Source organism: Podarcis filfolensis (assembly GCF_964270895.1).
Source record: "Podarcis filfolensis genome assembly, chromosome: 18".
NCBI classification, from domain to species: domain Eukaryota; kingdom Metazoa; phylum Chordata; class Lepidosauria; order Squamata; family Lacertidae; genus Podarcis; species Podarcis filfolensis.
This window is the reverse complement of record NC_139622.1, coordinates 8,110,083-8,123,602: the sequence shown is the minus strand read 5'-3', so window position 1 is coordinate 8,123,602 and position 13,520 is coordinate 8,110,083. Positions and strand designations below refer to the sequence as shown.

At 48.2% G+C, this 13,520-nt stretch overlaps 1 protein-coding gene across 3 annotated transcripts in view; it reads right to left on the bottom strand.

Moving 5' to 3' along the window:
- CERS4 (ceramide synthase 4) overlaps positions 1-13,520 on the bottom strand; it is a 102,854-nt gene that overhangs the window by 20,941 nt on the left and 68,393 nt on the right. For all 3 annotated transcript variants that reach the window (XM_083594778.1, XM_083594777.1, XM_083594776.1), the window contains exons 3-4: positions 4,278-4,395; positions 2,122-2,240 (exon numbers count right to left, since the gene is read on the bottom strand). In XM_083594778.1, the coding sequence (XP_083450904.1) occupies positions 2,122-2,240; positions 4,278-4,395 (237 nt within the window). The remainder of the gene's footprint in view (positions 1-2,121; positions 2,241-4,277; positions 4,396-13,520) is intronic.

Here is a 13,520-nt window from a genome sequence, read left to right as displayed (position 1 = left end):
CTGCCGAACCCCACGTTCCCAGGCTTCTTCCACCTGGGATTTCTAGCGGGTCCCCACCTTCACCGCGGCGGGTAGACCCAGTTTCCACGGAGACAGTTCCTCCGGTCGGAGGAACTCCGCCATTTCGCCGATGGCGCTAACTCGGGTCGACCATTTTAATATTTTGTTGGAAGCCACCCAGAGTGGCTGGGGAAACCAGCCAGATGGGCGGGGTATAAATAATAAATTATTATAATATTATTATTCTTAACCCCATCGCGGGGATTCGAACTGCCGACCTTCTGATCAGCAAGCCCAAGAGGCTCAGTGGTTTAGACCACAGCACCACCCACATCCCTATTATCATGTCTATGGGAAATCAAAACTCCAAGGGTAAAATTATCCGCTTTAGAAGTAAACCCACGTTAAAGGGAGGGGCGTGGAATTTTTCCTAATCTTGCATTCTATCATTTGGCAGTCCACTTCAAAGCGATTGCTTAAGCGACAAATGATCATGTCCCTTAAGGAAAGGGTATTGTAATAGACTGTTCTAGGACAGTGTTAGCAATTTTACTTTGGGTAAGGATGAGATAAACCATAATTAAAATGTTCCGGCATCTTGGGTCACACAGAGGCAGCAGCAGCACAAACTGTTCAGAAGAACATTTAGTCAAAATATGTATCTGAAGAAGTGTGCATGCACACAAAAGCTTATACCAAGAACAAACTTAAAGGTAAGGGTAAAGGGAACCCTGATCATCAGGTCCAGTTGTGGCCGACTCTGGGGTTGCGACACTCATCTCGCTTTATTGGCCGAGGGAGCCGGCGTACAGCTTCCGGGTCATGTGGCCAGCATGACTAAGCCACTCCTGGAGAACCAGAGCATCGCATGGAAACGCCGTTTACCTTCCTGCTGGAGCGGTACCTATTTATCTACTTGCACTTTGACGTGCTTTCGAACTGCTAGGTTGGCAGGAGCAGGGACCGAGCAACGGGAGCTCACCCCGTTGCAGGGATTCGAACCGCCGACCTTCTGATCGGCAAGTCCTAGGCTCTGTGGTTTAACCCACAGTGCCACCCACGTCCCTTAAGAACAAACTTAGTTGGTCTCTAAGGTGCTACTGGACAATTAAAAAAAATAATTAAAATACATTTTGACTGCGTCAGACCAACACGGTTACCTACCCAAGTCAAAATATGTAGCTCTACTCGATTTTGCTAAAGCCAACAACACTCTATTTATTGGGTGCTGTTAACAGGATTCTATAATAATAGGATCAGGTCGAAAGAAGCAAATAATAATAATAATAAGAAGAAGAAGTAAAAAAGCACTTGGACATTGCTAGGAAAATAGGTATGGCACTTATTCCAGATCTAACAGCTTCACTTAAGAAGCTGTTGCTTTAAGGAAATTATGGTTCAGAACTGACAACTCTGACCAATGCAGACAAAGAAAATAGAATTGTGAACCCAAGGGTCTAGGGTTTCCCAAATTTGGGTCTGCAGCCATTTCTGGACTACAATTCCCATCACCCCTGAGCACTGGTCCTGCTAACTGTGGATGATGGGAGTTGTAGTCCCCCAAAAAGCTGGAGTTTGGGAAACCCTGTTTTAGAGTCTCCAGGCCTTTTAAGCTTAAACATTGCAATTTCTGGGTGAAATATCTTAAACCAGCCCAGAAATGGAAGCAATCAGAAATCCCGACGAAAGAAGAATGGCAAATAAAATTAATGGGCTATGCAGAATTGGATAAAATGACAGGAAGGATTCGAAACCTGCAGGACCAGAGATTTACAGAAGATTGGAAGAAGTATACGAATTATTTGAAGAGCAATTGCAATCCACAAATTACGTTAGTAGGACTGCAAGAAGTTTTGTAAGGAGAAAAATGTGAAACGTGACGAAGTTGAAAAAGGATAGAGATATTAGTTATGCGATTTAAATGTAATAGGGAAAGTAAGAAATGTATATTAAGAGATTAGATTGGAAAATTTTCAGACAGGATTGATGGAAGTTAAAAAATTGTGTAAGATGCAAAAGGATGTTTAATTACTGTTGAAAATGGTATGTTTAAAAACTAATAAAATTATATATATATAAAAGAAATATCTTAAACCGCGTGCGTGTTTTGATGTTTCTTACCTGGCTTCGCAGAACTTCTTGGTCAAGCTTGGCCGGTCCTGGTTACGGCGATATCGAAACCATCGCTCCACCTGCCTGGGCTGTAAGTCACACTGTTTGGCCAGGCCGGCGAGCTCGCCCTGAAAAAGAGGCCGTGGAACAGGTAGATTGCAGTAGATCACAGGAATGCCCCCCCCAATCTAAAAAACTAAAAAACTCAACAACTTTTGCTTGCTAAAAAAAGCTCAACAGCTCTGGCAGATCACCGCCAGTTTTGTTGTGGTGGGAGGAAATCTAAGTCTCTTGAAAGTTGGATGTCAGGTGACTGGCGAGTGGGCGTGCCTTGGCGGACTGTCGGTCAGGTGGTCGACAGGTGTGTTATCCCACCCACCTATCAAAGTTGGTCCCTGGAGGGCGCCGGGGATACAGACAGCGATCTGGCCCACCGGGCCAAAAAGGTTCAACATCCCTGCTTTAAGTTTTAGCTATGGTTTATTACCGATGGCTAATGTGGCTAATATAGAGGGACGCGGGTGGCGCTGTGGGTTAAACCACAGAGCCTAGGACTTGCCGATCAGAAGATTGGCAGTTCGAATCCCCGCAATGACGGGGTGAGCGCCCATTGTTCCGTCCCTGCTCCTGCCAATCTAGCAGTTTGAAAGCACACCAGTGCAAGTAGATAAATAGGTACCGCTCCGGCGGGAAGGCAAACGGCATTTCCATGCGCTGCTCTGGTTCGCCAGAAGCGGCTTAGTCCTGCTGGCCACATGACCCGGAAGCTGGATGCCGGCTCCCTCGGCCAATAAAGAGAGATGAGCGCCGCAACCCCAGAGTCGGCCACGACTGGACCAGAAACTACAACTAATCCAGAATGCGGCAGCTAGACTGGGGACTGGGAGCAGCCGCCGGGATCATATAACACCATTCATGAAAGGCCTCCATTGGCTCCCAGTATGTTTCTGAGCACCATTCAAAGTGTTGGCGCTGACCTTGAAAGCCCTAAACAGCCTCGGCCCTGTATCCCTGAAGGAGCGTCTCCACCCCCATTGTCCAGCCCAGACACTGAGGTCCAGCTCCGAGGGCCTTCTGGCGGTTCCCTCCCTGCGAGAAGCGAGGTTACAGGGAACCAGGCAGAGGGCCTTCTCGATAGTGGCACCCGCCCTGTGGAACGCCCTTCCTTCAGATGTCAAGGAAATAAACAACTATCTGGCTCTTAGAAGACATCTGAAGGCAGCCCTGTTTAGGGAAGTTTTTAATGTGTGACGTTTTACAGTGGTGCCCCGCAAGACGAACGCCTCGCAAGACCAAAAACCCGCTAGACGAAAGGGTTTTCCGTTTTGGAGGCGCTTCGCAAAACGAATTTCCCTATGGGCTTCCTTCGCAAGACGAAAGCCCATAGGGAAATCTCCAGGACAGCGGGGAAGCGCAGCGCATCTTCCCCACTGTCCTCGGACCTCCTCCGAAGGCTGGCGGTGGGGCGGAGAGACCTCCTCCCGCCCCCAGCCTTCGGAAGGCTCCTCCGAAGGCTGGCGGTGGGGCGGAGAGACCTTCTCCCCGTGCCAGCCTTCGGATGGCTGTCCTGAAGACTTGCGGTGGGAGGAGGGTTTTTCCTTCCCACCGCCAACATTCAGAATGCTCTTCTGAATGTTGGCGGTGGGGAGGAAAAACCCTCCTCCCACCGCAAGCCCTGGGAACAGAGGAGAAACGCTGCGCGCCTTCCCCTCTGTTCCCGTACCTGTCCTGAAGGCTTGCGGTGGGGAGAAAAGCCCTTCTCCGCACCGCCAGCCTGGCAAGCGGTCTCCATAGGAACGCATTAATTGATTTTCAGTGCATTCCTATGGGAAACCGTGCTTCGCAAGACGAAAAACTCGCAAGAAGCAAAAACTTGCAGAACGAATTAATTTCGTCTTGCGAGGCACCACTGTATTGTGTTTTCAGTATTCTCTTGGGAGCCGCCCAGAGTGGCTGGGGAAACCCAGCCAGATGGGCGGGGTATAAATAATAAAATATTGTTATTGTTGTTGTTGTTTCTCTTTTTTGGAGGGGAGGTGCTGGTGTTGTACATTCATATTCCACTTTGTTTAGCGGCCGAAGAATAGCAAATATGGCAGGAGAAAAACAGCCCTCCTTCTAGGAACCAGTAGCACCTGGTTGCAAAGACTTCTGCAGCTACTCACCTCTTTGGGGCTTTTCCCTTGCGTGGTGTAAAAAGCTTCCAAGATGGGGTTCGGAGGAGCTTTCCTCCGTACTTTCTCCCTCAGTCCCATTTTTCTGCTCAGCGGCACAGCGACAATCCTACAGAGGAGAATAAGTCAGGTCAGCAGGCGTTGTTCTCTGCCTGGGTTTGGTCACAAGATGCCAGGAAAAGGAACAGAAGGCAACTTGGGGTCAAACACTGCTTGTTAGCCACTTGGGATGCGGGTGGCGCTGTGGGTTAAACCACAGAGCCCTAGAACCTGCTGATCAGAAGGTCGGCGGTTCGAACCCCCACGACGGGGTGAGCTCCCATTGCTCGGTCCCTGCTCCTGCCAACCGAGCAGTCACAGTGCAAGTAGATAAATAGGTACCGCTCCGGCGGGAAGGTAAACGGCGTTTCCGTGTGCTGCTCTGGATTGCCAGATGTGGCTTAGTCATGCTGGCCACATGACCTGGAAGCTGTCTGCAGACAAACGCCGGCTCCCTCGGCCTATAGAGCAAGATGAGCACGCAACCCCAGAGTCGGCCACGACTGGACCTAATGGTCAGGGGTCCCTTTACTTTACTGGAGTCACTACAGGTAGAACGAGGCTTCCTTGCTGTTGTCACAAGTAAAGGTAAAGGACCCCTGGACGGTTAAGTCCAGTCAAAGGCGACTAGGGGGTTGTGGCGCTCATATCGCTTTCAGGCTGAGGGAGCCGGCGTTTGTCCACAGACAGCTTTCCGGGTCATGTGGCCAGCAGGACGAAACCACTTCTGGTGCAACAGGACGCCATGATGGAAACCAGAGCGCATGGAAACACCATTTACCTTCCCACTGGAGTGGTACCTATTTATCTACTTGCACTTTGACGTGCTTTCGAACTGCTAGGTTGGCAGGAGCAGGGATCCGAAGGTCGACGGTTTGAGTCCCCGCGATGGGGTGAGCTCCTGTTGCTCTGTCCCAGCTCCTGCCAACCTAGCAGTCTGAAAGAACGTCAAAGTGCAAGTAGATAAATAGGTACCACTCCAGTGGGAAGGTAAACGGCATTTCTGTGCGCCGCTCTGGTTCGCCAGAAGTGGCTTAGTCCTTCTGGCCACATACCCGGAAGCTGTACGCCGGCTCCCTTGGCCAGTAAAGCGAGATGAGCGCCGCAACCTCAGAGTTGGCCACGACTGGACCTAATGGTCAGGGGTCCCTTTACCTTTTACCAGCTCTGTGATTCTGTCCCCTTTCACACGCCCAAAGCCGTTTCCAGAAAACTCTCAATATCCCTCGCTCCCAAAACCCTTTTTGCCTATAAAGCAGCCGCTCTGTAATGGAGCAATTATCTCTCAGAGCGATGCTCTCTGGCCTTTATAGAGATAGCTCATCAATAAATACTCATCTGGCTCTTCCTTTAAACCCCGTTGCCCCAGGGACTGGCTGCGCTTACAGAGAAGCAATTTAGCACTGCTTAAAGGCAGGCTGTTGCAGCTTAGAAGATGAGGACGTGAGGTGGAGGCTGGATCCAGTCCAGCACCCGCAAGTTGCAAAAGAGAAAAGGCACTCTGCAGATGCTCAGAGGCAATGAGAGCAGTACATGTGAAAAGGATCTAGGAGTCTTGGTTGACCACAAACTTGACATGAGCCAACAGTGTGACGCGGCAGCTAAAAAAGCCAATGCAATTCTGGGCTGCATCAATAAGAGTATAGCATCTAGATCAAGGGAAGTAATAGTGCCACTGTCTTCTGCTCTGGTCAGACCTCACCTGGAGTACTGTGTCCAGTTCTGGGCACCACAGTTCAAGAAGGACACTAACAAACTGGAACGTGTCCAGAGGAGGGCAACCAAAATGGTCAAAGGCCTGGAAACGATGCCTTATGAGGAACGGCTAAGGGAGCTGGGCATGTTTAGTCTGGAGAAGAGGAGGTTAAGGGGTGATATGATAGCCATGTTCAAAGATATAAAAGGATGTCACATAGAGGAGGGAGAAAGGTTGTTTTCTGCTGCTCCAGAGAAGCGGACACGGAGCAATGGATCCAAACTAGAAGAAAGAAGATTCCACCTAAACATTAGGAAGAACTTCCTGACAGTAAGAGCTGTTGGACAGTGGAATTTGCTGCCAAGGAGTGTGGTGGAGTCTCCTTCTTTGGAGGTCTTTAAGCAGAGGCTTGACAACCATATGTCAGGAGTGCTCTGATGGTGTTTCCTGCTTGGCAGGGGGTTGGACTCGATGGCCCTTGTGGTCTCTTCCAACTCTATGATTCTATGATTCTATGAAAGACGTGGGTTGCAGAGAACTGGGTTCCAATCCCCAACTACCTATAGGAACGTAAGTCCAGCATCCTATTCCCGTGACCACCTTGTGTCCCAAATGCAACATTACGACTGGGGGCAAGTCTTCCCTCTGTAGAAGCTCAGTCCTGGCAAAGAACTCTTAATTATTGGTTCCGTCTAAATCTAAATCCACCTGGTCTACTGCCCTCAGTGACACAAGACCCCCATAAAAGTGCGTGGTCTAAAACTGTGCACCAAAAATTCCTCTCCTTTTTTTAAAAAAAATATTTTTTATTAAGTTTCTTACAGATATAACACATATCACAACAAAAGAAAAACAGAGAAAAAGAATAAAGACAAATCACAAATATAAACAAAAAATAAAATAAAATAAAAACAAGGTACCTAAATACCTAAACAAGCTAAACAACACAAACTAATTAATTATTTGGACTTCTAACCTTATAAACATATTTTGGGCTTCCTTTGAGCCCTCCCATCTGAATTTCCTTGTAATTAAAATGTAGCAGTTTTCTGGTATCATTTTTTAAAAACACAGTACTCCAATTAAAATAAAATTTCTTAACTTTCCTTTAGGTTCTAAATCTTATTTACTTAATTAACTCTTAATTTAATCCTAGGCCTAATCTGGTACTTTCAAGTAATTTCTAATTTTTGATATCACAGTATTTATTCAAATAGTCCTTAAATTTCTTCCACTCTTCTTGGTATTCCTCTTCTTTTTGGTCGCGGATTCTTCCAGTAAGGTCAGCGAGCTCCATATATTCCATCGTTTTCATCTGCCATTCTTCCACAGTTGGTAATTCTTGTGTTTTCCATTTCTTGGCTATAAGAATTCGAGCAGCAAAAAATTCCCCTCCTGCGGACTCCACCTACATCAGCTTCTCACTATGGGGTTTATTAAAGCAAAAAAGCTAATTGGACAGCGTCTGAAGGACTTCGAGCAAAAGAACAATCTGGCCATTATAAAGAAACTCTGTCCTTGGTATGCTTTCCCCCCCCCCCTCAGTTTGATTCCCTGGCACCATATTTGTATAAATTGTTGTTGTTGTTGTTTAGTCGTCAGTCGTGTCCGCCTCTTCGTGACCCCATGGACCAGAGCACGCCAGGCCCTCCTGTCTTCCACTGCCTCCCGCAGTTTGGTCAAACTCATGCTGGTAGCTTCGAGAACACTGTCCCACCATCTCGTCCTCCGTCGTCCCCTTCTCCTTGTGCCCTCCATCTTTCCCAGCATCAGGGTCTTTTCCAGGGAGTCTTCTCTTCTCATGAGGTGGCCAAAGTCTTGGAGCCTCAGCTTCAGGATCTGTCCTTCCAGTGAGTACTCAGGGCTGATTTCCTTCAGAACGGAGAGGTTTGATCTTCTTGCAGTCCATGGGACTCTCAAGAGTCTCCGCCAGCACCAGAATTCAAAAGCATCAATTCTTCGGCGATCAGCCTTCTTTATGGTCCAGCTCTCACTTCCATACATCACTACTGGGAAAACTATAGCTTTAACTATACGGACCTTTGTTGGCAAGGTGCATTTTGTACGTTATCCAATTTTAAGCACACTCATTACAAAATGGCTCAAAATTTAAATAAACCTAGAAAGGTGGACAATTTCTCATTACAAGTCTTCAGACAACCCCGCTAGTGGTGTTAATTGCTTGCAATAACCTTTCTAATATCGTGTAAATTTGCTGAATTGCAGATCCTGAAGCTGAGGCTACAATAGTGATGTATGGAAGTGAGAGCTGGACCATAAAGAAGGCTGATCGCCGAAGAATTCATTCTTTTGAATTCTGGTGCTGGCGGAGACTCTTGAGAGTCCCATGGACTGCAAGAAGATCAAACCTCTCCATTCGGAAGGAAATCAGCCCTGAGTGCTCACTGGAAGGACAGATCCTGAAGCTGAGGCTGCAAGACTTTGGCCACCTCATGAGAAGAGAAGACTCCCTGGAAAAGACCCTGATGTTGGGAAAGATGGAGGGCACAAAGAGAAGGGGACGACAGAGGACGAGATGATTGGATAGTGTTCTCAAAGCTACCAGCATGAGTTTACTAAACTGTGGGAGGCAGTGGAAGACAGGAGGGCCTGGCGTGCTCTGGTCCAGGGGGTCACGAAGAGTCGGACACGACTAAACAACTCAACAACAACAACAATACCATTTCCCAGAAAGCCTTTACCTCTTAACAAGTCCACCACATGCGGTAGAAGATACCTTCCCTTTCTTTACATTTCCGACGATTCCATGATTCTATGCTACACGGAAAGGGGGCTTTACTGAGAAATCAGAACTGCTGTGGCACAAATGGGGACCTTTTCTGAAGCTGCCAATCTGTTGCGAGTTGCATTTGGTTCTCAAGAGGAGCTGGGAATGAATCATTTTATGGGCTTTTGCTGGAGGCGGTTTTCATGGAGCTTTGGGATGTTCTTTTTATTGCCTGTCGGGTTTTACGGAAAGAACGCATCACACCGAGGACTCGCAAAGGGTTTTCTGGGGGCGGAGGGAGGATTTGCTGCGGGAACGAAAGCTGCCAGGAGCTCATGCGCCGAGAAATGCAATTCTGCAAAGATGGACGCCCGAGATAAAAATCCTCTTGCCCCATCCGTGATGTCCTTTTCTGATCTTCCCTGTTTAAAAAGATGGTGTAATACAGTGGTACCTCGGGTTAAGAACTTAATTCGTTCTGGAGGTCCGTTCTTAACCTGAAACTGTTCTTAACCTAAGGTACTACTTTAGCTAATGGGGCCTCCCGCTGCCGCTGCACGATCTGTGTTCTCATCCTGAAGTAAAGTTCTTAACCCGAGGTACTATTTCTGGGTTAGTGGAGTCTGTAATCTGAAGCGTCTGTAACCCGAGGTACCACTGTACATGGCTAGGCAAACTAAGGCCTAGGGGCTGGATCCGACCCAATCGCCTTCTAAATCTGGCCCGCGGACGGTCTGGGAATCAGCGTGTTTTTACATGAGTAGAATGTGTCCTTTTACTGTATTTTTTGCTCTACAAGACTCACTTTTCCCCTCCTAAAAAGTAAGGGGAAATGTGTGTGCGTCTTATGGAGCAAATGCAGGCTGCGCAGCTATCCCAGAAGCCAGAACAGCAAGAGGGATTGCTGCTTTCACTGCGCAGAGATCCCTCTTGCTGTTCTGGCTTCTGAGATTCAGAATATTTTTTTTCTTGTTTTCCTCCTCCAAAAACTAGGTGCGTCTTATAGTCTGGTGCGTGTTATAGAGCAAAAAACACGGCATTTAAAATGCATCTCTGGGTTATTTGTGGGGCACAGGAATCCATTCATATTCTTTTCAAAGTATAGTCCGGCCCCCCACAAGGTCTGAGGGACAGTGGACCGGCCCCCTGCTGAGAACATTTGCTGACCCCTGGTGTAATAGATCTCTGGCAGACATTTCCAGGCGGTCAACCGCAATCAACAGGCAGATCTTGGGGTGATTGCTGTCGATCGTGGGACCTATATTTCTGTGCGTGGCGTGCTGGCAATCTTTTCTTCCCTGGGAGCCGGCGGCAGAGGTGCGTGTGATTGACAGGGCTGGAGTTTAGGGTGAGCGGAGTTTTGCAAACCCCCCCCCAATAAAAAGATCAACAACTCTTTCCACCCACCACCCCACGCACGCTCCATCTCTGTCCCTGGATAGATCACTGCCTTTTCTACTGGGAGTAGATGGCAGTATCTTGAGAGCTGATCTATGGTATTAAATGTTTAGTAATATTAGGCTTTAATTAGGACTCGTATGTTCTAACTGGGAGAGAAGACTGCCTTGATGTGGCCTCGATAGGGATTTGTGGTGTTTAATTAGTATCTATGCATAAGGACTGTGGGGCGTTCGGCTGGGTGTTCGCCAGTATGCGGATGATACCCAGCTCTACCTCTCCTTTAAATCGGAACCAGTGAAGGTGGTGAAGGTCCTGTGTGAGTGCCTGGAGGCGGCTGGAGGATGGATGGCGGCTAACAGATTGAGGTTGAATCCTGACAAGACAAAAGTGCTGTTTCTGGGGGACAGGGGGCAGGCAGGAGTGGAGGACTCCCTGGTCTTGAATGGTGTAACTGTGCCCCTGAAGGACCAGGTGCGCAGACTGGGAGTCATTCTGGACTCACAGCTGTCCATGGAGGCGCAGGTCCATTCTGCATCCAGGGCAGCTGTCTACCAACTGTATCTGGTACGCAGGATGAGACCCTCCCTGCCCGCAGACTGTCTCACCAGAGTGGTGCATGCTCTGGTTATCTCCCGTTTGGACTACTGCAATGCGCTCTACGTGGGTCTACCTTTGAAGGTGACTCGGAAATGACAACTAATCCAGAATATTTGAGTAGGAGAGCCAACTTAATGCCAACATATTTCACATCTGGCAACCTATGTGCCCCTTTGTTTCAGATAATACATAGGTTGTTGTTGTTTAGCTGTTCAGTCGTGTCCGACTCTTCGTGACCCCCTGGACCAGAGCACGCCAGGCACTCCTGTCTTCCACTGCCTCCCACAGCTTGGCCAAACTCATGATTTTGACCAATACACAGGTAAACGAGTCTAAAAAGGCCGGGTACACAAATTTTCACGACCCTCTAGCGGCTATGGTGGCTCGTTTACCAGAAGTCATGTACGGTCATACCTTGGAAGCTGAACGGAATCCGTTCTGGGAGTCCATTCAACTTCCAAAACGTTCAAAAACCAAACTGCAGTTTCTAATTGGCTGCAGGAAGTTCCTGCAGCCAATTGGAAGCCGCGGGAGCCCCGTCGGACGTTCAGCTTCCGAAAGAACGTTCACAAACCGGAACACTCACTTCCGGGTTTGCGCCGTTCAGGAACCAAAACGTTCAACTGCTAAGGCGTTTGTCAACCAAGGTATACCTGATTCTGACCGAACTAAACCTTCTAGTATGGTTTTTAGCGTTTGATGTTTTATATGTGTTGGAAGCCACTGAGAGCGGCTGGGGCAACCCAGACAGATGGGCGGGGTATAAATAATAAGATTATTACCTACGGGACCGACTCTCCTGGTATGCCCCGCGGAGGACCTTAAGGTCCACAAATGACAACACCTTGGAGGTCCCAAGTCGCAAAGTGGTTAGATTGGTCTCAATAGGGCCAGTGCCTTTTCAGTACTGGCCCCGACTTGGTGGAACGCTCTGTCACAAGAGACTAGGGCCCTGCGGGACTCGACATCTTTCCGCAGGGCCTGTAAGACAGAGCTGTTCCGCCTGGCCTTTGGTTTGGACTCAGTCTGACCCTTATGTCTTCCCTCCCCTTACAGTTTTGATCTATGGGCTACTTTTAAAATGAGGCTGCTTTTAAAATTGCATTTTAACCTGTATTTTAAATTGGTCCCCCCCCCCCCCCCGCATTATGTTTATAATGTAATTTTACTGGTGTTAGCCGCCCTGAGCCCGGCTCTGGCCGGGGAGAGCGGGGTTTAAATAAAAATTATTATTATTATTATTATTGCTACTAATATTAGTAGTCTTGTTGTTGCTGTTGTTGTTTAGTAGTTTAGTCGTGTCCAACTATTCATGACCCCCTGGACCAGAGCACGCCAGGCACTCCTGTCTTCCACTGCCTCCCGCAGTTTGGTCAAACTCATGCTGGTAGCTTCGAGAACACTATCCAACCATCTCGTCCTCTGTCATCCCCTTCTCCTTGTGCCCTCCATCTTTCCCAACATCAGGGTCTTCTCCAGGGAGTCTTCTCTTCTCATGAGGTGGCCAAAGTCTTGGAGCCTCAGCTTCAGGATCTGTCCTTCCAGTGAGCACTCAGGGCTGATTTCCTTCTGAATGGAGAGGTTTGATCTTCTTGCAGTCCATGGGACTCTCAAGAGTCTCCTCCAGCACCAGAATTCAAAAGCATCCATTCTTCATCGATCAGCCTTCTTGATGGTCCAGCTCTCACTTGCGTACATCACCGCTGGGAAAACCATAGCTTTAACTATACAGACCTTTGTTGGCAAGGTGTTGTCTCTGCTTTACCTCAGGTTAAGTACTTAATTTATTCTGGAGGTCCGTTCTTAATCTGAAACTGTTCTTAACCTGAAGCACTACTTTAGCTAATGGGGCCTCCTGCTGCCGCCGCGCCACCAGAGCACGATTTCTGTTCTCATCCTGAAGCAAAGTTCTTAACCTGAAGCACTATTTCTGGGTTAGCGGAGTCTGTAACCTGAAGTGTCTGTAACCTGAAGCGTATGTAACCGGAGATACCACTGTATATTTTGCTTTAGGAGGCTTGGTTTGGATGAGACAGCTCTGCAACTGGGGCTTAAACATGCCATGGAAAGTCATCGCCTTGGCTGCGAAGTGTGGGTGACTGGGTAAGCTTCATTGGGGTGCAGAACAGAGTGTACCCCAGTTCTCCAGGCTTCCATAGGACCGCTTGTAGATAAACAGTTTGGGAACGCTTGGCTATCCGTGCCTTGTGGAAATCATGGACGGCAAGTTGTGGCATGACTCCTCGCAGGCCAGGAATGTTTAGGAATGCTGGCGGTTAACCAAACTTCGGCTTCAAAGGTTCTTTAGTTCCTGGAAACATCACTTTTGAATCCGGATGCTCTGTCCCAGGACACCAGGGCCCTTCAGGATTTAACCTCCTTCTGTTGGGCCTGTAAGACAGAGCTATTCCGCCTGGCCTTTAATTTGAATTCAGCCTGATCTTTTATTTCCCTTCTCTTCCCTCCCCCTCCCCTTTTATGAAGATCACCCGCTCTGAGACCCCACAGCTAATTCTCCCCTGGCCTCCTCACTGGCCCAACTAGGACCAATTCAGCCAGCTAGCCCTGGGGATTATCTAATTGATTTCTGAATTTTATGGTTATTTGTGTTTTTATACTTTATTTTATACGGCTTTTATAATTAAGTGTTTTAAAGTGTTTAAAATTTGTTGTTGGGGACGCGGGTGGTGCTGTGGGTTAAACCACAGAGCCTAGGACTTGCTGATCAGAAGGTTGGCGGTTGAGCTCCCGTTGCTCGGTCCCTGCTCCTGCC